The 27,250-nt window shown below is 36.9% G+C and overlaps 1 protein-coding gene across 2 annotated transcripts in view; it reads left to right on the top strand.

Annotated features, from left to right (window-relative positions):
* MetRS (methionyl-tRNA synthetase 1) overlaps positions 1 to 27,250 on the top strand; it is a 162,697-nt gene that overhangs the window by 24,853 nt on the left and 110,594 nt on the right. Inside the window, exons 5-7 of one of the 2 annotated variants that reach the window (XM_090381706.1) lie at positions 12,869 to 12,940; positions 23,428 to 23,543; positions 25,854 to 25,973. In XM_090381706.1, the coding sequence (XP_090237832.1) occupies positions 12,869 to 12,940; positions 23,428 to 23,543; positions 25,854 to 25,973 (308 nt within the window). Of the gene's footprint in view, positions 1 to 12,867; positions 12,941 to 23,427; positions 23,544 to 25,853; positions 25,974 to 27,250 lie in introns of both variants that reach the window. The other variant, XM_090381705.1, reaches the window with a different exon arrangement.

Raw genomic sequence — 27,250 nt, 5'->3', positions numbered from 1 at the left:
ATCTGGATTACAGAGTTATCGATAGGTTTGGTCTGGTGAACTATCTAGCAGCTGATCTGTTAACACTATTTTAGAGTTGTACCCTTGAAATGTAAGGAAGATTGGATCTTTGCCATGATGCCCATCATTACCTCAAAAGACATCAATCATACAACATGATGGGAGAGATGGGGGAGTTGCTGGAGTTTTGCTCTGGAGACTAAACCTTCACCACCTCAAGCCTCCATTAAGTAAACTAGCGGTATTGCACCAGGCAATATTATGTGGTTTATGATTCAAATTGTGATTCATCTACCACGTAATTAATAAATTACCGGGAAATATTATGTGGTAGATGATTCATATTGCGAGTCATCTACCACATAATATTGGTAATACAGATAGGCAGCATTCCTGTGTGTGGGGTGTCTCCGTAGCCAGGTGGGAAGGAGCAGCAGTGCGTAGCACACGCTTGTTGATTAGACCGGGGTTCGAGCCCGTCACCACCAAATACGGAGGATGCGGAAAGGTCAAGGGAATGACCACCGCATATCCCTGAGCAATATGGCCTTAGTTGCTAATGCTCCTAAAAACCAAACAAACAAACCTGTGTGTGATGTGGAAACCACAACTCGACTGCAAGCCTGCTTATGCTGGCTTGCACCAACCAGGTGCAAACTCTCTAGTATGCTATGTGTTGCACTTCAGGACTTGCACATGGGGTTATACTTAGGGTACTAACAGTCCCACCATTATGAAGGTGCAAGTTGTTGATTTGGTTGTTGCAGAACTGCTAGACTTTGCTGAAATTTGTTGCACTTGACTCAAGTGTTCTCACCTGAATATCAGGTGAGATATTCATAGATATTCATTTAGACTCCTAGGTAGCAAGCTTAGCTTGTTATTTGAGAGAATGTCTGTGACAGCCTTAAGTAACACACTATAAGCTGTAACATCTTTATTATTTGAGATATTGTAGTTATACTTCACATACGAAAAATGCAATCTTTCAACTTTTTGGAAATATCATCTGTGTAAGAACTACCACACTTGCTTCATTTTCTCCAGCATTCTGCCCAGGTAGTGAATGCACTTTAGTAAAAATCAGAAGGCTGATGTTTACACCAATGTTTAATGTCAGAAATGAGTTCCATATCACTCTCAAACGCCTTACCACACAGCTATTTCTACAGTATACCAACCAACCAACCAACCAACCAAAAAAAAAAAATCTGATGGGGCGAGGTCAGGGCCATAGAGTGGGTGAGGCATTAATGCTCAACGAGCTGGGCGATCTTTGACAATGTCATCTGCGCTGTGTGGCCGTAAGTTTTGTTGGTGGTTTGGAAAGTTTTGCCTTTTTGTTTACAGGTGATGTCGAGCATGCCTATTTCACAAATTGTCATTTGGTTTGTAGGTCATAATATTAGACCCCTGGGTCATCACATGACAACCCCTTTAAAGCACTCAGAACTACCACCAAACCTCTCCAGAAGATCTTTACAGAACTCTTTCTTGCAGCCATCATCTCATGTGAGCAGCTTAGGCACCCACAGAGAACAGCTTTTTCTATGCCCCAGTCTGTATAATGGTCAAAACACTTCCCTTTGACATTTTTGCAGTATCCATCACTTGTCTGGTGGTTACGTACCTGTCATTTTGAATGAGCTGATCAGTGAATTCTTCGTTTTACTGTTTGACAGATGTTAGTCTTCTGGCTCTTGGTTTATCCTTGATATCAAAATCACCTTCCTGAAGGCATTTGCTCAAGGCATTACTTGATCAATTGTCTAGTCCCCATAGACTGCCAGGAGTTTTTGATGGACAGATGTGGCCAACTGATCACCTGATTTCAACAGACACTTTATCACACACTTGCCAGAAATGGCTGTCACTTTGTCCATCTATATCTTCATTTAGAAACATCAGAAAAATAACATTAAGTGTATTGAAGGGTAATTGTTAGTACAGCACATGTACATCATAAATTCCTCCCTTCTTCCGTATTCATGTGTGAGTAATTTTGCATTACTAATCGGCTTGCTCTTGTACATATGGCAGAATGTGGTTTGTAAGAAATAACATACTGAAAAGAGTATTTGGAGTTTTGTATTTTAACAAGCAACGAGAAGAAAATATAGGTAATTGAATTTCAAAATAATTTATCTAATTTTTATAAACACAACAAAGAAAACATAAATATATACAGTACCCGATGCCTTAACAAGAAATCTTGGGGCCAGAAGCACCTTCTTGATTCCGAGAGGTTCTGGACTTCGTTCTTAGCAGCAGAAATTAGATCTGAAATAAATTAATGAAATAATTGTGAAATAAATAAAAACATATATTAAGATTTGCTTTATGCAAAGTGTTATAAAATAAAAATTTTAAATGTTTTCAGATTTCTTCCAATATGCAATAACTATGTTAAAAAGTCTGAACAAGTGATAATGAGAGCCAGAATTATCACCTTTTGTCAGCAGGATGATTCATATATTTAGTCTTATTTTTCTTGCCATGCCCGTTGAATTTTATAAAGATATATACTACAGAGTCCAGTCACAATATTATGACCACCCCAATGCAAACATCACACATGCCTAGCGAATCATACAGCACACGTGTCAAGTTCACACACCGCAAGCATATAAGGCAGTTCGGCATCTGTGAACACAGTAACAACGTCTGTCATGGGCAAAGCACGTGACCAATCAGACCTGGAAAAAGGCATGATCATTGGCTATCGGGCCGGGGTGCCAGCATTTCCGAAACACTTTGTGAAATGCTCACATGCTGCAGTGGTGAAAGTATATCAAGACTGGACAAATGGGACAGTTTTGATGACCCGACATGTCAATTGTGAAGTCCCGTGCAGCATTGATCCCAGAGGTGAACGTCGGCTGAAATGGTTGGTCAGGACCGATCGGCGCTCTACTGTTGCTCAACTGGCCATCCAAATGAACCACTGGGCCACTAGAAAGATCTCCAACACAACAGTGCAGCGAACTCTGTTGCGCATTGGGCTCCAGAGCAAACGCTTGGTGACAACACCCGTGCTGAAGGCCATTCATCACAAAGCTGTCAGTTTGCACAGCAATACCGACACTGGACCTCGGCCGAGTGGCAACAGGTGGCCTTCTCTGATGAATCATGGTTTCTGGTCCACCGAGTGGATGGACGATGGCATATTAGGCATGAAACCTCCGAGAACAGACACCCGGACACGATTGTGAGCAGAAGGCAGGCTGGTGGGGGTGGCGTTATGGTCTGGGGAATGTTTTCATGGTGTGGCTTGGGTCCACTGATACCTCTGAAGGCACCCTGAATGCAAATGGTTACCTCTCGATCGTCGCCAATCAGGTACACCGGTACATGTTGACAGTGTTCTCTGTGGGTGATGGTATCTATCAGCAAGACAATGCACCGTGTTATGTTGCCAGAATTGTCTGTGAGTGGTTTGAGGAGCACGACGAAGACTTCAAGCTACTCCATTGGCCACCGAATTCCCCAGATCTTAAACTAATTTAAAATCTATGGGACCACCTTGATCAACACATCAGACAGATGGATCCTCCACAAAGGAACCTACAGGAACTCCGGGGTGCACTGCAGTCTGCATGGTCACAGATACCCGTAGCAACCTTCTGCGGACTTATTGAGTCCCTCCCATGGCGGCTGGCTACGGTGCATGCTGCGGAAGGCGCATATTCTGGATACTAGGTAGGTGGTCCTAATAATGTGACTGGACCCTGTATAATATGCATCGAATAATATTAGACAGTAAGTTACTCAGAAATGGAACTTCTCTTATTCCAGTTTCTTCAGTTAAACTAATGGATTTATCAGTTGACTTTTTTTTGTCTTTAATCATTATAAAATACATATACAAACAGCCCAAAGGTCGTACAAATAAGTATTCATATTAATAAGACATTATTTATATTGCAGTAATACCTCACTTAATGAAATAGATGCATTCAAGTACTTCAGTTTGTTATAAGAAACTTTGTTATCGGAGGTAGAAATATCATAACAAGAATATGAATATGTTCCTTCACTTAAAAAAGAGGTACAAATTGTTAAAAATAAATTTATTTGAAATGAGAACATACATATTATATTATAAAACGTTAAAAGAAAACTTCACAAGAGTCAAGTAAAACAGTAAACTTAAAACCTATTATGAAAAATAACATAAAACAACACTAATGTTCACTCTATGACTTTTTCAAAAATGCATCTATGGTCGACTGTCGTACTTTTTTCTTGCGATTGCATAGCATCTCGCTATAACAAGTTAAAGCATTTAAAACAGATCTCTTCACAATGCAGCTTCGTTGAAAATCAAGATCATTTTCTGATAAGACATCTAAGGCCTGAGTCACTTCATTTAAACAGTTATACAAGGTCTCTGTTGTTAATATCCTCTCTGGGGGAACCTCTTCATTTTCTGAACTGTTTACTTGTTGCTCTGTTAACTCTTGGAGTCCCTCATTTATTAGTATTTCACCATGGCTACTTAATAAATTCTGAACGTCAGCTACGGCGACTTCTGCAAAGCCTATTGCATGTGCCATTTGAATAACTTCTGTGCTAATTGCAGAAATTTCACATTCTACTCCATCACGTTCTGTGACAACATCGACACCATCAACACACTGACCTGTCACTTCATCCCAGGCTTCTTTGATATTGCTGATTGCCTTCATAATGTTGTAATTTTTCCATAAATCCTTGATCAACTGTTGGGTTTCATCATTAGCCTCAATCAGTTGACTGCATCTCAGATGGTGCCTCCGTAGCCAGGAGCAGCAGTGTGTAGCACATGCTTCTTGATTAGACTGGGATTCGAGCCCGTGACCACTAAATATGGAGGATGCGGAAAGGTCAGGAAATGACCACCGCATATCCCCAAAGCAATATGGCCTTAGTTGCTAATGCTCCTAAAAACCAAATAACAACAACAACAGCATCTCAGATAGTAGGCTTGAAAGGCTGCTATAATGCCCTAATCCATTGGTTGTAGCAGCAAAGTTGTGTTTGGCAGGAGAAACAGCACTTCAACAGGAATGCATGTTTGAAGTGAGCCAAGATTTGAAGGATGACCTTGTGCATTATCCAATAGCAAAAGTGCCTTGAGTTCGAAATTATTTCGTTCACAATAATGTTGGACAGCAGGACAAAAATAGTTGACAAACCAATCTGTAAACAAGTCCATTGTCACCCAAGTCTTTCTATTCGATTTCCATATTACCAGCAAATTAGGTTTAGAGAATCCTTTCATAGCTAGAGGTGTTTTGGAATGGTAAACAAGCATTGGTTTTAGCTTCATATCCCCAGATGCATTTGTGCCCAACAACAGTGTTAATCGGTCCTTGGCTGCTTTAAACCCGGAAGCTCTTTTCTCATCTGTCCAACACTTTGGACAGATGAATGTTTGCCTTCCAACACTTTCCATGAAAGTGTTGAAAGGCAAACACTTCCAGAATAGCCCGCTTTCATCCACGTAGCATACCAAATTCTGCGAGTATTTTCCTCGTTCTGTTACGGCTTGCAGTTGTGCAGGAAATTCTGCTGCTGCTTGGATGTCGGCACTTGCGGACTCACCATCAGTTTAATGCCATGAATTCTTGCATGCTTTTTGAATTTCTCAAACCAACCGTGAGAAGCCACAAAGGTATCGGTGATTTGCTCAGCTTCCTGGGCCTTTAAATGGTTAAATAAGTTTAATGCTTTGTGTTGAATTATTACCTGGTGACCGGCATATGACATTGTGTCATATCATTTACCCAAACAACATATAATGCTGCTTGTGTGTGTGTGTGTGTGTGTGTGTGTGTGTGTGTGTGTGTGTGTGTGTGTGTGTGTGTGTGTGTGTGTGTGTGTGTTAATTTGGATGCGGTAATATCATTGAAATTTAACACAGACTGCTTAGCTTTATTTTTTTCCATATTTTCTATAATGCTACTGTGTGTGTGTTAATTTGGATGCGGTAATATCACTGTAATTTAACGCAGACTGCTTAGCTTTATTAGCTTGATTTAAAATTGTTTTTAAAGTTGATTGTGCTAACCCCAATGATTGCGCTACATAGCATTTCTTTTCTCCAGCTTCTATCCCCTTTATAATCTGCATTTTGGTTTCTAAAGATATTGTTTTACATTTTCGTGATATACTGGTAAATTATTATTTAATTACGTAGTTAATAAAATATATTAAAACAAATACCGTAGTTACGCATGATATCAATGACATTTAACCACTGCTCCATATATCACAAAGTGAATTCTAGGCACATCAAAAATCCCTACTACAAGCTTTTACATGCACCATAAGATGTTTTTTGCCGACTTCGTTATAAAGGAGCTTCGTTACCAGAGGATTCATTAACCAAGGTATTACTGTATATCCATATATAATTTACCAGATATTTGTGTTTATTAAACACAAATATCCAATAAATTTGGATATTTGTGTTTAGTAAACTGAAATATCCAGTTTGACAAATTGTGAAATACTTCCTTCAACCACCAAAGAGGATATTTCATAATAAGGACATTGCACTTACATTCACTTCATATTGTAGGCTACGTGATAAATAGAGTTTGAGGAGTTTTCCAATATACAGTGGTGATCAAAGAAAGTGCATCACCCCTTAAAATTGTAATTGTTGTCCGAATAATGTAAGTATATAGCAATATTTCTTACGGATTGCATCAGATAAGATTGAAACGCATAGGTGCCGATGTAATATTGCATCAGCTGTTACTTTCAGCTATATAAGCATGCTCTGCAAGAGTTGCAGTCATTCTTTGCTTATGTCAGGATGGCAAGTTACATGCAGTTGACACCACAAAGAAAGAGTGCTATTGTTGCTTTACGTGAGAAAGGATGTTCTTCCCATCATATTCTATATGTCTATATAGAATATGATGGGAATGTCTATATGTTCTTCCCAAGACACTTATAGAGTGTCTTGTAGTCAGTCGACAACAAGTAGATTTCTTTCCAAACTCAGGAATACTGGTTCTGCTGATAGGAAAAAAGGAACCGGATGCAAACGAGTTGGCGCCTCCGTAGCCAGGTGGGCAGGAGCAGCAGTGCGTAGCACACGCTTCTTGATTAGACCGGGGTTCAAGCCCGTGACCACCAAATACGGAGGATGCGGAAAGATCAGGGAATGACCACCGCATATTCCTGGAGCAATATGGCCTTAGTTGCTAATGCTCCTAAAAAACCAAATAACAAACAAACGAGTCACTATGCCAAAACAGGACTGTGTTTTGAAGCGCTTATGCCTTAAAAACCATAAAGCTGCTTCTTCTGAGCTGAAAAGAGAATGGGAAGAACATATAGACGTGGTAGCAAGTGTAGTAACAGTCAGAAGCCTCTTCAAAAATGGACTTCTAGCCTGTCATCCTAAGAAGAAGCCCCTTCTCACACAAAAATTGAAAAAGGCCCGATTAATTTGTTGTAAGGAGCATGTCAAATGGACCCCCGAGAAGTGGAAGTAGGTTATTTTCTCAGATGAGAAGAAATTCAACCTGCGTGGCTCTGATGGGAGACAAATGATTCTCCGTAGACGTGGTAAAGAATACCATCGAGACTGTATGGTGTCTACAGTGAAATTCTCTACCAGCCAAATGGGGGCACATTTTGTATCGCGCAGTAGGTCACCTGCAGTTTATTTTTTTTTAGTAACGGCCGTATGGTGCAAGAAAGCCTATGGCTTATGCTGCACCAGCCAAAAAAAAAAAAAAAAAAAAAAAATCCGAACAAAACAATGATAAAAACAAAAATTAAATAAATAAATAATAATAATTAATAAATAAATAAAAATAATAAAATGAAATTAAAAATTAAATAAAAAGGAAATTAATCCTATCATCCTATGCGCTTCCCTTACCCGAAAGTACTATCCAGATGACCTTTGAATTTCCCCAAACTGTCGGCCTCTACCACCCATGAAGGCAACTTATTCCAGTAATTTATAACTTGCTGGCTAAAATAAAACTTCCTGCAGTCCAATCTAAACATTTCCCCGCGTAACTTGAATTTATGTCCCCTAGTTCTAGCATCATTTATAATCTTGAAAATTTTGTCCTCATTCATTTTACTGATGCCTCTCAGAGCCTTAAACACCTCAATCAAATCTCCTCTAAGGTGTCTAGTTTCCAAACTCTGCAACCCACATATTCGAAGTCTTTCTTCATAAGGACGCCCTTTTGCCGATCTCACCAGGCGAGTTACCCTTCTTTGCACCCTTTCAAGAAGCTCGATGTCTTTCTTTAGGTGCGGTCTCCATACTTGAACACAGTATTCCAAGTGTGGTCTAACATAGGCCTTATATAATGGGATTATCACGTCCCTATCTCTACTTGCAAAAGTTCGATAGATCATCGATAGGACACCATGGGCCTTCCTTGCAACCTGTTTACAATGCTCAGAGAATTTCATGTCTGACCGTATCGTAACACCCAAGTCCCTTTCCTCCAGTACTGGGTTTAGTTGAACTCCACCAAGTGAATAAGTTATTTTGGGATTACTGTTTCCCAGGTGTAATACCTTACACTTTGTTGGATTAAAGCACAGCTGCCATTTTTCTGACCATTCTTGAAGTCTATCTAGGTCTCTCTGAAGAAGCTCAGCTTGACAGTGATCATTAACTACTCTACCAATTTTAACATCATCTGCAAATTTAGACATCACGCCCTCTATCCCTTCATCAATGTCGTTTATGAAAATTAAAAACAACAGTGGTCCTAATACTGATCCTTGGGGAACCCCACTTCTTACATCAACCCAATCTGAGGAATAGCCATTTATCACAACCCTCTGCCTCCTGCCCTGAAGCCATCCTGCTATCCATCTAAGGATTTTCCCAGTGATTCCAACCTGTTCCAGCTTATAAAGCAACCGCTCATGTGGGACTGAGTCAAAAGCTTTGCTGAAATCTAAATAAACAATGTCGAAATTATTCCCTAAATCCAGCTCGTGAGTGACCCTTTCGAAATAGCGAACCAGATTTGTTAAACATGATTTTCCCTTTACAAAACCATGCTGAGTATCCTTGAGAATTTCAATTCTATCCAAATGATCCTGAATTCCACCCTTGATCAATGCCTCCATGATTTTCCCTACTACTGAAGTCAGACTGACAGGTCGATAATTTCCCACTTCACTTTTAGAGCCACCCTTATGTATGGGAGATACATTTGCACTTTTCCAATCCGAGGGAATCTCCCCAGAGTCTAGTGATGCTCGCATAACCAGCCTCAGTGGTTCAATGCACTCGCTTGCCGCCTCTCTCAAGATTATAGGGTATATTCCATCAACTCCAGGAGCCTTACTAGTCTGTAGGCTTGAAAGTTTTTTCATTAAATAATCTTGCGAAATTTCAATATCATTAATTACATATTTTTTAACTTCGCTCCCACAATTTCCCATTGCCACAAAAGGCTTTTCATTTGTAAATATCGATGCAAAATAACTGTTGAGTTCATCTGCAACGGCAGCTGGTGTATTTATTACTATCCCCTTTCCCTTACGTAAAGGTCCGATCTGGTTTGTCCTGCTCTTCTTGGCATTTATATATGTGAAGAATTCTTTATCCCCCCTCTTTGCTCTGTTTGCTAGTGATTTCTCATAAACTGCCTTTGCCTGTCGAACCTTTTCTGTGGCTCTATTACACACCACCTTGTAGCTGTTGTGTACCACCTTGTTTATAAACACACCACCTTGTTTATAAAAGGTTCAGTAAATTTCAATGGATACCTGGCTATATTGGAAGGCAAATTGCTGCCAACCATTAGAGACCATTTCAACCTGCCAAGTAACTGCATCTTTCAGGACGACTCTGCTCCTTGTCATCAGGCGAAAAGTGTAAGTAGGCACTTCTTTAGTTCCTTTAGCTTCGTTTCTGCATTAGAGGTTTCACAGTAATGTGTTTACATTTGTTGCAGGTGAAAAAATGTTTGGCAGAACAGTCCATTACAACTCTTAGCTGGCCAGGAAACAGCCTAAACCTGCATCATGTGGAATCTGCAGTTTCCAGAAAGAAACCAAAGCCCTTCGTGAACTTCAGGAAGCCATAATCTGTGTTTGGAACCACGAACTATCAGTTGATTATCTTCACAAATTGATCTTGTCAATGCCTTGACGTTGTGCTGCTGTCATCAGGGCCAGAGGCAGTTCAGCTAAATATTAGTTTGCACCTAGTGAACTTTTCATTTTGTTTTCCATTTAAAATGATAAACTGAAGTTTCTGATAACATTTCAGCCATAATTGTTGTGTTTACCAAAACTGTTGTATAAAGGTTGCAAATGCTCATTTTGGAATATTTTGAGAGCACCTGTCAAATATTACTTAGCTTTGCCTTAACTAGTAATAAATATCTTTTGTTTATATTTCTGTTTCTGATGCTGGTCATTAAGGCACCATACCATCGTGAAAAAAAGTTAGAAATGTGAAATTCCTAGGTGATGCCCTTTCTTTGAACACCAGTGTATATATATGCACAGTCAGTCCTCATATAACACGATAATTGTGTTCCTAGAAACCCTTGTGCAATGCAGAATCGTGCAATATAAATAACAGGCCTTATGGGAAAAATAAGGTTTAGGTGCCAACCACCCAAGATTGAACACACATTTGTAACCAAAACATTACGAAATACAATAAATAATCGTAAAAAAATACTTATTTTATTACGATAATTATGTAACAAAATATTACTTATACCTTTGCTTCTATCGTAAGCAAACTTTTTCTTTGTTTGATCTTCTATCCAAACAGATGACAGATGTTCCATCTCTTCCAATTCTTTGTGTCTTGATGGAATGGATTTTGTTACATTTTTAGTTGCTCCTGCTATGAAAGTTGCTTTTCTTTTCTCTGCATTTTTTTTAATTGTTCTTGGTGTTGCCTCATTTAGGTCTATAGCATGCGCAATATCACATGTTCTTTCATTTCACTCAGCGTTTCAAAATTTCGTATTTTTCCTTTATTGACAGAGATGGGTGGCCATAAGCCTTACCTCTGTCTGCCTCTGTCCATCGATATTGCTTTTCTTTTTCTTTCTGAATCTGTAGTATCTTCACCAGGATGCTTCCTTTTCGCACTCTTTTCAAGTATTTTACCCATTTTTAGGGGATAAAGCGCAATTACAAAATGAGGAGGCATGCTTGATACACAAACAAAACTGTGCGTGCACATGTAGCAACTGAATAAAGGCAGTAACACTATTATCACCTCTCTAGCTTACATTTTACTAAAGCACATTTCTGGAGGTCACTGCCATAAAACTATAAAAACAATTTCCAGTTGCATTCCTGCCAATGTAATCTGTTATAAACGGGTAGTAAGCTCGATCTAATTGCATTCGTGATAATACCGATAGCTGGAATTGTGGGTTTTTATGTTTTTATTTTGGTGAAATGTGTTTCCCCTTCTCTTCACTCCTATTGTGTTGCATTTTCAATTGGGGTGATTCCCGCATTTGACTGCAATTTCTTGTAAACACAAAGGCGAATCGTGCATAGGCAAATTCGGTTCGTGTTATATACAACATTGTTTCCCTATTTATAAATCGTGTATGATCGAATTTGTGTAGTGTAAACACATGATATAAGGTGTGTGTGTGTGTGTGTGTGTGTGTGTGTGTGTGTGTGTGTGTGTGTGTGTGTGTGTGTGTGTGTGTGTGTGTGTTTGATAGTATCTCAGAAAAATTACAAGAAGAGAGTTTACTGCCACCATCACATTCATCCTTTGGACTATTCCCAGATGGAATTAATTATGCCTTGCAGCAGTTTTTATTACTTGCTTCATAATAAACAAAGCCCAGCTTATTTTAAAACTCCCCTCAGCTAACAAACTGAAAATAGTTATATGGAATGTTTTAATGTTCCAACATAACCATATTCAGTTACTTGCCCATCAGAATTTTCTCTTGTAAATTTTAAAGGAATGTGAGATTAAGATATACAGCCAGCATGCAACTTTCATGCTATAAGTTCACCAGCTTCTCTTGCCCTCTTTTAATCCTTACACTGGCTGATGATGAATGCATAAAACTCTGTTTTCAATACTCACAGGTGTTCAATATTCTCCAGTTTCATGTTTTTATGCTTTCAATTACCAACGTTTTGTGCATATTCCTTGGTGATTTCCTTTATTCTGATTTATTTCTTTGAAATCGTTTAAATTGTTTTTAAGCATTTAATACCTTTTTCACATTTGATGGAAATGAAGGTGAGTATTACAAAATAAATGTTTACTTTTAATATTAAAGTAATTAAAATGAAAATACTACAGCAACTTCAAAGATAATATTTCAGAATTTCACTACATGTAATATTAATAAGAAGGAAATAAAAAGTAAATGGAAAATATTCATGTGCATTGTAAACTTTTAATGTTGGAGTCTGATCTATTCCAGACAGCCAACAGCCGTGCATAACATGAAAAGGCAGATATGTGGCACAGGGTTAAATCTGACCATTAGACAATCCCAGATTCTGTCCTGGAAAAGGGCTCATCTCTATTTATTTATAGTTGAAAATTCTGATCACAGTAGATAGTAGAAAAATATCATAATATATGAGGAAATTGCATATCTTAAATACTATTTAGAATATACTGATTTTATTACAACAAGCAGCTAATAACAGTAACTGGTGGCAATAATAATAAGTAGTATTCACTGTGGTGGATTTTGAGTATTATCCTTTTTTATTTTGTGCAGTTTTCAAGATATATGTTAAGTTAATGTATTCAGCTACATTACTTTTAATTTATGCTGTATTTAATAAATTGAATCAACAGCAATGAATTTCTAAAAATATGTAACACATTGTAGGATAACCAGATCCCTTCATAATTTTCTTTAGTTTTGTGGAGTTGCAGATATAGTAGTCTGGTCTACAGTCTATCTTTTGACAGAAAATAAGGATATTTCCTCAGGTAAATATATTTTTTTAACTGAAGAATTTTTTATTTTACTCTTGCAGATGAATATATATTTTTTTGAATTGGCAAATGAGTACTTGATCTAAACAAGACAGTACTTATAGCATTTTTTTTTTTTTTTTTGTGTAAACATCTTTGGTGGCACCTGCGAAATTTCCAACAGTGGTAAAATCAATTTGTCACGATTTTGCGAGACAGAAATGACATCATTTCTATTTCATAACCAAAAAAAAAAAAAAAACTGAGTCGGGAGAGGAGATCATGCAAAGGATCATGGGAGGTGATTGTGGATGTGCTCGGAGCTGGCATAAACCAGCTGGTGGCAGAAAAATGTTTGATTCGGGGCATACCACTTAGGTGGCTTTGGGCTAACCATTGCCACCCATGGCAGAAACCTTTTGGTAACCGGAGAAATGGATACCTTGCAAAATTTAAAGTAACGTAAAGCATTTAAAGCAAAGGATCATGAGAGGTGATTGTGGATTTACTCAGAGCTGACATAAACCAGCTGGTTGTGGAAAAAACATAGGAAAGGCAAAACGAACAGAGTCGAGAGAGGAGATCATGCAAAGGATCATGGAAGGTGATCTTGGATGTGCTGAGAACTGGTTTATGCCTGCTCTGAGCACATTCAAGGTCTACATGTACTTCAGCCTTACCAGTTGAAGCACATGTAATGTAGGTGTTACAGTACCTGTCTGTATTACTGAAGCAGTTGTATATCTTCATCAAGAGGCGAATCATAAACGCTTTTCTGCAACCAGCTAGGCCGGTCAAGAATATTTGAATTGGTTCACGATTGGGAAATAACAGGCTCTAAATTACATGTATAAATAGAATCTTTTGCTTGTCATTGGCCATTCTCATTAAGTTGCAGAAGTCCTCGTTGGTTATCAAGATTTCGTATTTCTTTGCAATTGCGCTGAGTGGGTTGAGCGTGGCTAGCTTTAGATCCTCATTCATCTCGCTGTTTGGATGATTGTAAAAGTTTCGAAGAGGTATTCTTCTCGCAGTCGCGTTACAAGGCTATGCAGGTCATTACCACATGCTTCGTCAGGGTCACCATCGTCATTGTGTCGACACATCGTCTTACATGTTTCAACTGTTTTGCGAATGTCCAAGTCCAATTCATACAATTTACGATTTAGTATGAGCTCTTCATTGTTATCGTACTTGACATATTTCATCTCTGACAGTATCTCTGTTTCCTCATTGCGAAATGGGATGTGCAGTGTTACCATCTCGTGCTTGTGCTCATTGAGATCCTGAGCCAAGCCAGTTTCGATAGCATATTATGCGTGGATACTGCCGTTTCGTGCAGATCTTGTACCGATGCATGTGGAATTTGCAACAAAGCTTGACAGAGTAACATGATAGTATGATTATAACAATACAAATACTTGTATTGTTGCAATCATATTATTCAAAAAATGACCACAATCAAATGGGTAATTAGGCTGTTGGCCTAACCTCTTCCAAACGTTCATTCGGTAGAGTAAGCAGTGGGCATGTGTATCGTATTTATCACTAACATTGATTCAGTAGAGTAAGTAACGGGATTGATCATAAATTACATCATTCATGATTTCGGTTCTAGCTGTTCGAAATTTAGTAGGTGTCATCAAAGATGTTTACACATAAAACATCTTTCGTGTTTACAGGGTACACACGCAATTTTTTTTTTTTTTTGGAGAGTTGACTGTCTTTGTGGCAACATGAAGTAAGGGTCTCTAAGGAGACCCAGTATTGTAAGGGAGGCTAGCCAACCTTACCATTTATTCAACAAAAAAGTAACATATTTGATAGTAAGAGTCACTGATTAGCTGTCCTTCAGTCAATAGGTTTCAAAATTCCAAATTAAGCTAGCTGAAACTAGCAGGTGATTGAGTACTCTTTCATTTAAGAAACTTGCAGAAAACTGTTTTGAAATTTGGTTCATTTCTGTATTCCTCATATATTATACATATGGAATTCGGTAGTCTACCTTTATGTTAGTGTACATGTTGTTTTGATTTTTAGGAGCATTAGCAGCTAAGGCCATATTGCTCCGGGGATATGCGGTGGTCATTCCCTGATCTTACTGCATCCTCCATATTTGGTGATCACGGGCTCGAACCCCGGTCTAATCATGAAACGTGTGCTACGCACTGCTGCTCCTGCCCACCTGGCTACGGAGGTGCCGTTAGCCTACAAATATCATAATGCTAATTCCATCTTTGAATATAAGTACATGTTAATGCTAATTACAAATCTTAAATTACTTTAATACCACTGCTGATAGATGAACAAATAAACCACTGTTTTCGTGGATGTCATGAAAACAGGGCTTTCTTGTTTTATTATTCTAGTTTCAAAGAGCTTCATCATATTAATTGAATTTTTATATCAGAATTGGGTCTGAAGAACAAAAAAGAAATGTAAATTTGTTTCCAACACATTTTATTTGGTCATTTATATTTGAATAAGACGCATGTTCCTTGAAAAAACTGACTTTACTGTTAAATTTGGAATAAAAAAAAAAAAATTCTACAAGCTTCTGCTTATTTTCACTGGCAGATTGGTAAATGTTGGCTAGTTAATGAATTGGCCATTAGATATATCAATCTACATTGCATAAAATGTGGCTGTAGTCAACAGGTGTTGTACTCTGCATTACTTATAGCATTTGCTTCTTTTTTTTGTGTATGCGTTTGCAAAGCTAATTAACATTGTACTTCACTAAGATGCCAAAAAAATACATTGTGATGTTTATGAAGATACATGCATAAGATTTTTCATGTATTATAAAATGTGGGAAAGGTAACATGATTACTGTATGCAGATAATTAACATGTGTACTGTATGCAGATAATTAACATGTGTACTGTATGCAGATAATTAACATGTGTACTGTATGCAGATGTGATTTTTCAATTTAAAGTGGCAAGAAACACAATGTAATGAGACATTTGCAAACAATATATATATATATATATATAAGCACGAGAACAATGTGCCGTATATATTTAAAACTTATTGTGACATTGGCTGTGTAGATAATATGCTTGAATAGTAGGAATAGTGCTATTGCTTGCCTAGTGAAGGATCCAGATATTGCCGTTACTAAGTTACCAAGTGGTTTCCTATGCATTAAATCAATTAACAAAATTAGAAAATGAAACAAACTCCCCCCCCTTCCCAACAGTTGGCCTAGTGGCATTTTGCATTTGGCCTTCATTTTTCCTGTTTGCTTTATAATTATTGTTTAATTGCCAAAATTTAATAATGAAATTAAAACTTGCTTTTGAAAGGTATAGTGAGTTATGGCTGTATAAATAATATGCTTGAAGAGCAGGAATAATACTAATACCTGCCTAGGGAAGGATTCAGATATTGAAGTCATTAACATTGCCTTACTTCTGTTAATTAGATAGTATGAATCAGAGCTGTAATACACAATACGTTCTACGTTGATATTAATATTTGTAAAATAATAAGAGGAGTTTACCTCAATATAGTACGTAGAACACTTCCATATGATACTCTGAGGACGTGGGGAGGCTGAGGACGAGGGTTGCCTGTGCGGACGTGCCTTTCTGCCGCTCTTGGAACAGAGAAGTTTTTTCTGATTTATTTTCTGCTTTATTAGTTTAAATTGACATATTAACTTATTTTCTAGAGTAGCTTTATATTCCTATTTACGGTACTTAAGTTTAAAGTAACTTAGATAGAGATTTTGTAGGTATTACTTAGTATCAGAAAGGGTATCAAATCCACGTGTTTACCGATTGTAAATAGCTGCCATTGCTACGCGAAAATTAATCAGTAAAATCAATTAATCTTGTCGAACTTCATTGGCAATTAAATTGTACTTTTAACTATACATATAACCACTTAGGTTACGTAATATAAATAATTAGTAAAAATAAATAATTAATACATAACTTGATACGGAAGTTATATAAAGGGATTTCGTAGATAACACTCGTTACTGAAACATAAATATTTCGTAGATAACACTCGTTACTGAAACATAAATATTTCGTAGATAACACTCGTTACTGAAACATAAATATTTCGTAGATAACACTCGTAGATTTCGTGGATAACACTCGTAGATTTCGTAGATAACACTCGTTACTGAAACATAAATATAGCGTTATAACTGTGTTGGGATACAAGTTTAGGATTTAATTTTGTACTGAAATTGAAATTTTTATTGAAAGTAAATCGAAATCATGACTCAAACCAGAGCAGCAAAGCAAAAGGCTCAAGCTAATGGGAATGCTGTGGCTCAGAGGAGAACTGAGGGGGGCAGTTGCCCTCTGAATCACAGCCTTTTAAGATGCACTATTTGCTTGATGTTTGCGGAGCAGTCAGGTATGGGACATGATACTGCCATGGGGGATGTCTTTGTATGTGCACGATGCAAGGAGTGTAATGAAATCATGCGAGAACTCAGCGTTGTTATGGGCATATATGAGAGCTTGAAGGACAGGGTGGATGTCCTCGAAGGATCTAAATTGAGGGGCCCATCAAGCTCTCAGCTGCCCACACCAATGCCAGAGCTTGCACTTGGTCATTGCGCAACACAGCGGCAGCCCCCAAGGCAGAATGCACTGGTCCCAAAGGAACTAGTAGTTGTTGGTGACTCTATTGTCAGGGAAACGGGAAACATGCTTTGTAAAAAGGATAGGTGGAACAGGACCAGGGTATGTCTGCCAGGGGCAAAGGTTGATGACGTTGTAGAGCGGATATCATCTTTTAAGGGCACAAAAGGTGATATAGTTGTACACGTTGGCACTAATGATATTAAGAGTAGTAGACCGGCGGAATTACTTAACAAGTACAGGTCACTGATGAAAAAAAGCCGTGAATTAGGGTTGAATTTGAAAGTGTCTGCAATTCTGCCCAGACACGATAGGAGGGAGTATATGATAAGAGCCCTGTCGATCAATTCGGCACCGGAAAGATTGTGCAGGGCTCAAGGGGTAGAATTTTTTTCAGCCTGGTCTGTACTTGTTAACAGGAGAGATTGCTTCTACAGGGATGGGATACACTTAAATAGAAAGGGTGCAAGAATGTTTGCTGATTCTATCGAGGCAGTGTTAGGAGGGTCGGAAAACTGCTAGATTGGGGGGATACAAGGACTAATAGATTAACAGTAGCCACTGACAGAGGAGAAAGTGATTCTTGCACTGCTTCTATTGGAATGAGCAGCAGCCTGGAAAATAAGATGCAGGATATTTCAGAGACTGCTGGGAATCATTGGGGTACAAGTAAACACATGGGTTGTGTTAGGGTGGCTAAGAGGAAGAGAAGGTGCATGTATACTTGCGTGTACACCAATGCTAGGAGTCTAGTAAATAAATTTGATGAATTTGAGGTATTGCTCAAAACATCAAAGGCAGATATTGTTGGGATTTCAGAGACATGGTGTCACACAGATATAAGGAATGCAGAACTGGAATTTGGGGAGTACAATGTCTACATAAAGGATAGGAAGGGAGGAGGGGTTATGCTATTAGTTAAGAAACACATAAAATCCAAGGAAGTGAAGCCAGTCGACATCGCTGGACAGTGCAGTGTCGAGTCAGTTTGGTGTGACATAAGCATTGGGAGATCAAAATTGAGAGTAGGAGTGTGTATAGGCCTAATGACTCTGATGAGTATAATAAGAAACTGTACAGAGAAATAGAGTGGGCCAGTAAATCAGAGAGTCTTATTATGGGGGATTTTAATTTCCCAGATATTGACTGGAATTTGGGGGCTGGTCACTCACACACTAGCAAGGCTTTTGTGGATTTATTGGATGATTGTTTTCTACATCAGCATGTTCGGGAGGCAACTAGAGGGAGTAATACTCTTGATTTGATTATCAGTAGTGATATTTCATGCATTAAGAATCTGCAGATAAATGAACCACTAGGTGGCAGTGATCACAGTGTTCTGAAGTGGGATTTACTCAAAGAGGTAACTACCATTAGGGGTAAAGGGAAGGGGTATTGCTTTCGTAAAGGCGACTACGGTGGACTGAGACAGTATTTAAATTCTATACATTGGGATCAACTGATGATGTTACCAACAGCAAATTCAAAATGGGAAGCATTCAAAGAATTTATCTTGGAAGCTACTAGGCTTTACATACCAACTAAGAAATATTGTTCAAGGTTTAGGCCTAAATGGATGTCAGATGAACTAATGAGGCATATGGCAGAGAAGAAAAATGCATGGGATACATACAAATTAACACGTGACACAGAAGCCTAAGATAGATACAAGTTGATCTGTAACCAAGTTACAAAGGAGGTTAGGCAGGCGAAGGCAGATTACGAGAAATCCTTGGCAAAGGATGCGAAGAAAAACAGCAAAGAGTTCTTTACTTATGTAAACTCTAGAAGGAAGGGGCTGAATCAGATTGGTCTACTTGATATCGATGGGTCAACTGTTGATGATCCTGCTCAGGTAGCTCACAGACTAAATGAATATTTTGCATCGACATTCACACATGAGGAGTTATTCAGAGAGGGGAATGCCAGAGGTGTATTCAACTCTGGCAGTAAGCTAGAGAATCTTGTAATAACTGAGAGTAAAGTGGAGGAGAAATTGTTGAAGATAAACACAAGAAAGGCACCTGGGGTGGATGGAATCTATCCAGTTATATTAAAGGAGGCAGCAGTGGAAGTAAGCAAACCCTTAGCCATAATTTTGAGAGCTTCCTTGGACTCAGGGGAGGTGCCCATGGACTGGAGATGTGCAAATGTGACCCCAATTCACAAAGGAGGATCAAAGGCTGACACAAGTAATTATAGACCTGTGAGTTTAACTTCTGTTCCCGGAAAATTAATGGAGGGACTGGTTAAAGAAGCACTGCAGGATCATCTAGACAAGACTTCAGTTATAGCTCAGCAACAGCATGGTTTTGTTAAGGGGAAGTCTTGCCTGACCAATTTGATTGTATACTATGATGCAGTCACAAAAGAACTGGATGCAGGGAATAACTTTGATATTATATACTTCGATCTTAGAAAGGCTTTTGATACTGTTGCACATGGAAGACTGCTGCACAAATTGGAGCAGTGTGGCATTGGAGGCAAATTGCTGCTATGGATAAAGGGGTGGTTGAGGGGGAGAAGACAGAGAGTGGTAATCAATGGACACTGCTCATTGTGGACTAATGTTATTAGTGGAGTCCCTGAGGGTTCAGTATTGGGTCCTTTATTGTTTTCTGTATTTATAAATGATATTGATGATGGTATATCAAGCTTAAATGTCCAAGTTTGCAGACGATACGAAGGTTGGCAGGGTTGTCAAAGACACTATTGACACTATGCTGCTGCAACAGGATCTGGAAAGGTTGAGCAGATGGGCTGAGAGGTGGCAAATGAAGTTTAACATTGACAAATGTAAAGTACTACATATGGGAAACAGCAACCCCAGAGCAACGTATCAACTCTGTGGTACTACACTGACAGTGATAGAGAATGAAAGGGACCTGGGGGTGGTTGTGCAGGCAGATATGAAGTTCTCTGAGCAGTGCAGACGGGCTGCAAGAGTAGCTCATGGTGTATTGTCAATGATATATAGGAATTTTTCTTACAGGGATAAGGAGGTGATTATTCCCTTGTATAAGGCAATGGTCAGGCCACACCTAGAGTACTGTATACAAGCCTGGAGACCTCATTTCAAGAAGGATGTAGAGCTGCTGGAACGAGTACAGAGAAGGGCAACAAGATTAGTGAATGGAACAAAGGGGTGCTCTTACGAAGAAAGGCTTGAGTTTTGCGAATTACAGTGTCTGGAGACTAGGCAGCAGCGAGGTGATCTGATAGAGGTGTACAAAGCCTTGAATGGTTTGAGCATGCTCAGTGCTGATGGGATTCTTCCTCTTGCTCAGAATAATCACCTGAGAGGGCATAAATTCAAATTGAGGAAAGACAGATGTAGGATAGATGTGCGGAAATTTTTGCCTTTAGCCAGCGGGTGGTTGGTAGGGGGAACAGACTTCCATCCCTTGTCGTGGAAGTTGATAGCCTAAATAAGTTTAAGGCTCGGCTGGACAGGTATTTCGAACGAACAGAGGGGTGAAGTGGAAGTGGTTATTTTTTATTTATTTATTTTACTTTAATTTTTTTGGCTTATGCTGCATAAGCTTGCTTTCTTGCATCATATGCCTCTATTAATGCTAATGCTAATGCTAAATACTCTCCAGAAATTAAAACGAAAAAATTGAAAACTTGCATTAGAGTAAAAAATAAATAATTAAAAACCAATTTAACACAATTTAAATCAATTTAACGCAATTAAAAAGAATCTAACGAAAATATTCAAAACGATTTTCCTTCCTGAAGCTGACAACGCTTTTTGACCATATGTCGTGATCACAGGAATGAAAATTACCAAATAGGGTTGAACCTGAAACTTAAATAGTGATTATTTGTCTTTGCGCATGCGCGTAAAGGTCCGCGCATCGGAGATCAAATATGGCCGCCGAACATTAATAGAATTCTCGTTTAATTTAATTTCTACGGTTTCTGCAATTAATAGTCGTGTATAATTACGTTGAACATTAAGTATTTTAGCCTCGTTAAATAAAAAAGTATGTTTTTCGTTAATGGCATGAAAGGCTAATTCTGACACTGCTGAACGAGAATCACGAACCGAGGCTTCGTGTTGATTTACACGAATATTCAGAGAAAATCACATTGAACCTTGGTAAGACGAGTTGCAATCACTGCAAGAAATGTTGTATACCCGATCATTAATTTGTGTTGCGAATGCGGAAAGAACCGAGCAATTGTTTAGTATAGTGTGTAATTTCCGTATTGGCCTGGCCACAATTTTAAATTCGGTATCTTTAAAGAATCTATTAAGCTGTTTGTGCCACTGTTCAACATATGGGACAGAAATAAAGTATTTTTTGATATTACTATTGTTGGTTGGGGTAGTATTTTGTATTTTGTATCCTATCCTTAGCCTGTACCCTAATTTGGTTTATTGTGGCAAGGGGATAACCCCTATTTAAGAACCTGCTAGTTAATATTTGTATTTCTGAGCCCAAAGCAGATTCCGTCGTTGAATATTTATAGGCATTTAGAAATCGATTAAAGATATTTGATCATTTGTAGGTGAACGGGTGATAGCTATTATAATGTAGAAGCATACCAGTGTTTGTAGGTTTTCAATAGATGCTAAATTGGATTTTATTCGAGTTCTGAGTAAGCGTGAAATTTAGAAAGTTTAATGACTTTGTATCCGTATCCTCCCTTTCCAATGTAAATTTGAGTCTAGAATGAATATTATTAAACGAATGTAAAATGTCTTGGATAGTACTGCTATCAGTAATAACTAGAACATCGTCTAAATACCTCCCATAGTATGGGTTTGTGATACGGGGTCGAAAATGTGTCAAATGTATATGCTCAATCGTTAAGAGATAGATCTCTGACATTAAGCCACTCAGGTTCAAACCCATTGGCAATCCAAAAATTCGTTTGTACACTTTGTCTTGAAAGGTGATATAGTTGGCCTCAACTAACACTTTAATCAAGTGAAATATTTTCTTAATAGGTAGCTTTGTATAATTAATCGGTATCGAGTTTTTATTTAACATATCCCAAATAATATTTAATGTGTATTCAACGTTTACATTCGTATATAACGAGATAACATCTAGTGAGAATAAATTGTCATTGTCGCCAAGTCTACAGTCTTTAAGATTATTAAATAATGTATCGTAGTTCTTAATCCCAAATTGTATTACCTGTCTAAAGGGTTTTATAATGCTATATACATGTGTGGCTAAGGATGAAAATGCCGAGTTCCTGTAGGAAACAATTGGTCGAATAGGAAATCCAGTCTTGCGTAATTTTACCTGACCGAAAAGTGCAGGAATATTGTATTGTTTTTGTGTTTTGTAAATTTGTTAGATTCTTTTTAATTTTTAATTGTGTTAAATTGATTTTTAATTGTGTTAAATTGATTTTTAATTGTGTTAAATTGATTTAAATTGTGTTAAATTGGTTTTTAATTATTTATTTTTAATGTAAGTTTTCGATTTTTTCGTTTTAATTTCTGGAGAGTATCCAGAAATATACGGAAGTGCTCTACATACTATATTGAGGTGAACTCCTCTTATTATTTTACAGAAATTCTGTTAATAATGAAAATGCTACAAAAAATTGTAGAAACAGCTGTTATTTTTGGAGGGAATATTTGTAATTTTGATTAAATAATTGAAATTATCCTTTTAAATTATAGTCATTATCACTAGATATCTATAAAACACAATACTTACCCTGCTATAACCTTTATACCATCTGTTAGCATGTTGAAGTAAGAGAAGGCAAGAAGACTGTTTCTTTGCTCAAATTTTATCCATCATTGATGCAAATGATTAAACATTAAGTTAATAAAATTATATATTTAAGCAACTTACAGTATATCTATAATTTTTATTAGCTTGTATTTGAATGTCAAACTGTGTATTTTTACTTTTTTAGAAATATTAACACCTTACCATAATATACAGAATTGGTTCAAAATACTTAAAGAACAAGAGTCATTCAGGAAAGGAGTGTGTGTAGTACTAAAGGGAAGTGAGTCACTGGCTCTTAAGGTGAGTTTGAATCTTATATTAAGAGTGTTTAATTCTTAAAAACAGTAAATATGTGATTTCTGAATGAATATATTTTTTTTTTAATTAGAATTACAATATCAGTTAAAAATATGGGGTTTAAAATTATTGTTCATTTAGTGATACTCTGCATCATTTTATATGAAATAATACACTGTGTAGTAAGTGAATAAGGACCACCATGTAGCATGTCAACCTAGTTCTGCTAATTCCACTATGCCATTTCAGCTTCTATTGAATCTTTTAAAGTAAAATGTAGTTATTCCTATCCTCCAACATCTGCATTATTTCATTGTTTAAGTGTAATTGCTATCGTATGAAAGTATCTCCTACCCTCGAATATGGTTCTCTTGTCTTGGACAGGCATCTTAATACAGCTTGAATCCGTAAATAGAAGGCTACAATGTTTAATGTAATTACTAAAGGCTATTATGTGGAGCTTAAAAAGTTTTGAAATTAATGAAATACTGTGTGTGTATATATATATATATAGTTTCATGTCTATATGATAAATAAATTTACTTTATTGAATTTTTGGCAAAGTTTCAAAGTCCTCTTCGTTACATTGAAATGGAAGAGGACTTTGAAATGTATACGGAAGCCCGGTACAAATTTCTGAACTTTTTCAGGCTGCATTTCAGGTTCCCCCTGTGAGAACTGTTTTAGGCCAAAAGGTGTAAAGCTGAAAACTTTTAATTATTAATTTCCATGTCAGTTCATCAAACTGAACTGTTAGACACACTCATAAAAAGAGTCCCACTTTGGCTCATCCCATTTTCTTTATATTTGATTCTGTACCTCGAACTAGTTTTCTACAAGTTAGTTTTTACTTTATTGTGTATATAACAGTTTGGTTTGCTGAACTGATATAGAAATTATTGGAAAAGCCTAGTAACCGATTATAATAGAGGGCTTTGTAACTTTACCAGAAATTCAGTGCCCTAAATTTGTAAGTTCGGTTGACTCGAATTAGTTACTTACTCTGACCCGTACTTGACAATCATAGATAAGTATGATATTGCCTCACAGCATTTCAAAGTAGTTTGTAATTAAATTGCAATTGACTTGGATAACTATATGTTGTCCTAAAAGTTTTGGAGGGATTTTATTTTACTATAACTTTTCTCATTTTGACAATTTTTTCACCCACCAGGGATGAAGTACTTTTAATTATTGAAAATGGAATTCTTGGCTGTACAACAAAGCTTGGCTGTTGTGGAATTCTGTTTTACAGATAGCTATTGCATTGTCAAAATTTTAAATCTGAATTTAGAAAATTTTTAGAATTTTATTATTTAGAATTTTTTTATTAGAATTTTAAAATTTTTTAGAAGTTTTAGATTTAATCTAAAACTTCTATATTCATTCCTCTTTCTGATTCAAGAAATTTGATAGCACATCACCAAATGTTCAGTAGAGGGTCTGGTAAATGTGCTGTAGTCTGGGTGAGTATTCTTGAACAGCCAAAGTACAACTAAGGTTAAGCAGTTTGTGAAAGCATTGAACAAGGTTCCACCAAATGGTCAGATGACTATGTGGTGGGACCTCAACAAGGAAAATTTTTGAATGTGGTGGGTCACGGGAAGCCACACTATATCTCTCCGCCTTTTAAAAGTAACTAGTTGGTGTGACACTAACAGTCAACATCATCATTGGCCCATAAATTTTTTGAAAATCACACAGGTCAAGTAGTGATGGTTTTGTGCGAATTATTTCCTGAATTCCTTGTTTTTTGTTTTGGTGACATTAATTGGTCAGCAAGGTTGCCCAGTGTAAGTGCCCCAGATTTTTTCCTTCGAGATTATTTGAAAGATAAGCTGTTTGTAAATAAGACACAAAATACTGAAACAATAAAAAAACACCATATGTGAAGAAATTGGTTCATTGTCATGGCTGCAGAAAATGTCTTTATTAGGGCAGAGGAATATATGCAGTAAAACGGAGGCCATGTTAGCAACATAATTCTGGGATGCCTTCTGCATGAAACCTGCATCATATACTCTTACAAAAGATATTCTTTAAAAATTTTATCACACTCACTCAAGATAGACTGCTTGAATTTTTATTTTATTTTTTCTAAAAACCATTAAGGATAGAATTTCTTGCCATAGAAAGTGAGGATATCATCTAACATTAAGACATTTGACAAGCTTAAGTTATTAATTTTAGTTTATAATTTTTTAGATTCTTTTTCTGAATTAATAGCATATATATAAAAATAGAACAGTATTTTTATTCTAACTTTTGAATATAAATTTTTATAACGATTAGAATTTGTTTTATTTTTAATAGCTGTGTAGGCAGCTTCCATTACATTTGCCATCTGATTATTCAACTACTAATTTCGCAAGTGGGGATAGTCCAAAGAAATTTAAAGAACATGCGTCTACACCAAATGCAACTGAAAGTGAAGTATGTCATATTATTATTATTTCAGTAGATCATTTATTAGAAATTCCAAACAAGGAAACAAATTAAACTTATTGGTCTTAGAATGTACTTCCATAAAAAATAATGCTACTGCTCTACTTTTTGTTAATTTTGTGATTAAAATTCTGTGCAAATAGCTTCTCTATTTACTATTGTGGAAATCTTTCATAATTAATTTTCTTATCTATATTAAAACTTTTTTCTATTACTTGATTTATGTTGAATATTTGTAAATAAAAAGATGAATTAAATATCCATATACAATGCAGTATCCTAACATTATGAGATTGAACACATAGAAATGTGTGAAAAATTTCGAGTCAAGTGTCCTGTAATTTTTTTGAGATAAGTCCAAAAGAACAAGTGTTTATGTGAGATTACTTAAAACTTATGCAGATTTCTTGTTAAAATGTTTTCAAAAATTTATAACATTTATGAACAGCCTTTGCAGAAGATGTTTTATAAAAAGTACAAATATTTAGACTGGTTTAAAGATTTAAAAGCAGAACAGATTAAAATGTTGAAAGGGCTTATGAATTAATTCATCACAACAGGCATATCATATTTTTGATTTGCAAAAAAAAACTCAACTTTCCATTTGAAAATTATCAATGCTTATTTTCAGATCTGTATGTGCAGAGAATGTCTGCTAAATTTGTTTCTCATCTGTTATTGTATAAATAAAAGGGAAATGACAGTGGCTTTCAACAACAGGATAAAGTGGCTGAGGTTTCTTGGTATTAGTCATTACCATCTATGAAACCTGGATTTATGAGTATGATCCTGAAACAAAATGGCATCATCAGTAATCTCTGCAGCTGAAACATCCAAAGAGGGCCATACAAGTTTAATGAAATATAAAAAAGTACACTTATAATTTTATCAGTTCCTATAGGTTGAGACATCATGAATCCATCCTCTCAGGCAAAACTGTTAATCAGCAGTATTACAAAGATGTGGGAGACATCTTAAACATTGACAAAATGGACTTTGGTTAGTTAGCATTTAGCATTAGTATTAGTAGAGGCATATGATGCAAGAAAGCAAGCTTATGCAGCATCAGCCAAAAAAAAAAAACCTTCCACTTCACCCCTCCGTTCGTTCGAAATATCTGTCCAGCTGAGCCTTAAATTTATTTAGGCTATCAACTTCCACAACAAGGGATGGAAGTCTGTTCCACCAACCAACTACCCGCTGGCTAAAGGCAAATTTCTGCACATCTATCCTACATCTGTCTTTCCTCGATTTGAATTTATGCC

Source organism: Mastigoproctus giganteus, chromosome 9 (assembly GCF_048544385.1).
Source record: "Mastigoproctus giganteus isolate SK-2022 chromosome 9, ASM4854438v1, whole genome shotgun sequence".
Lineage (NCBI taxonomy): Eukaryota > Metazoa > Arthropoda > Arachnida > Uropygi > Thelyphonidae > Mastigoproctus > Mastigoproctus giganteus.
The sequence above is the reverse complement of the archived record's forward strand: the minus strand, read 5'-3'. Positions and strand labels throughout refer to the sequence as shown.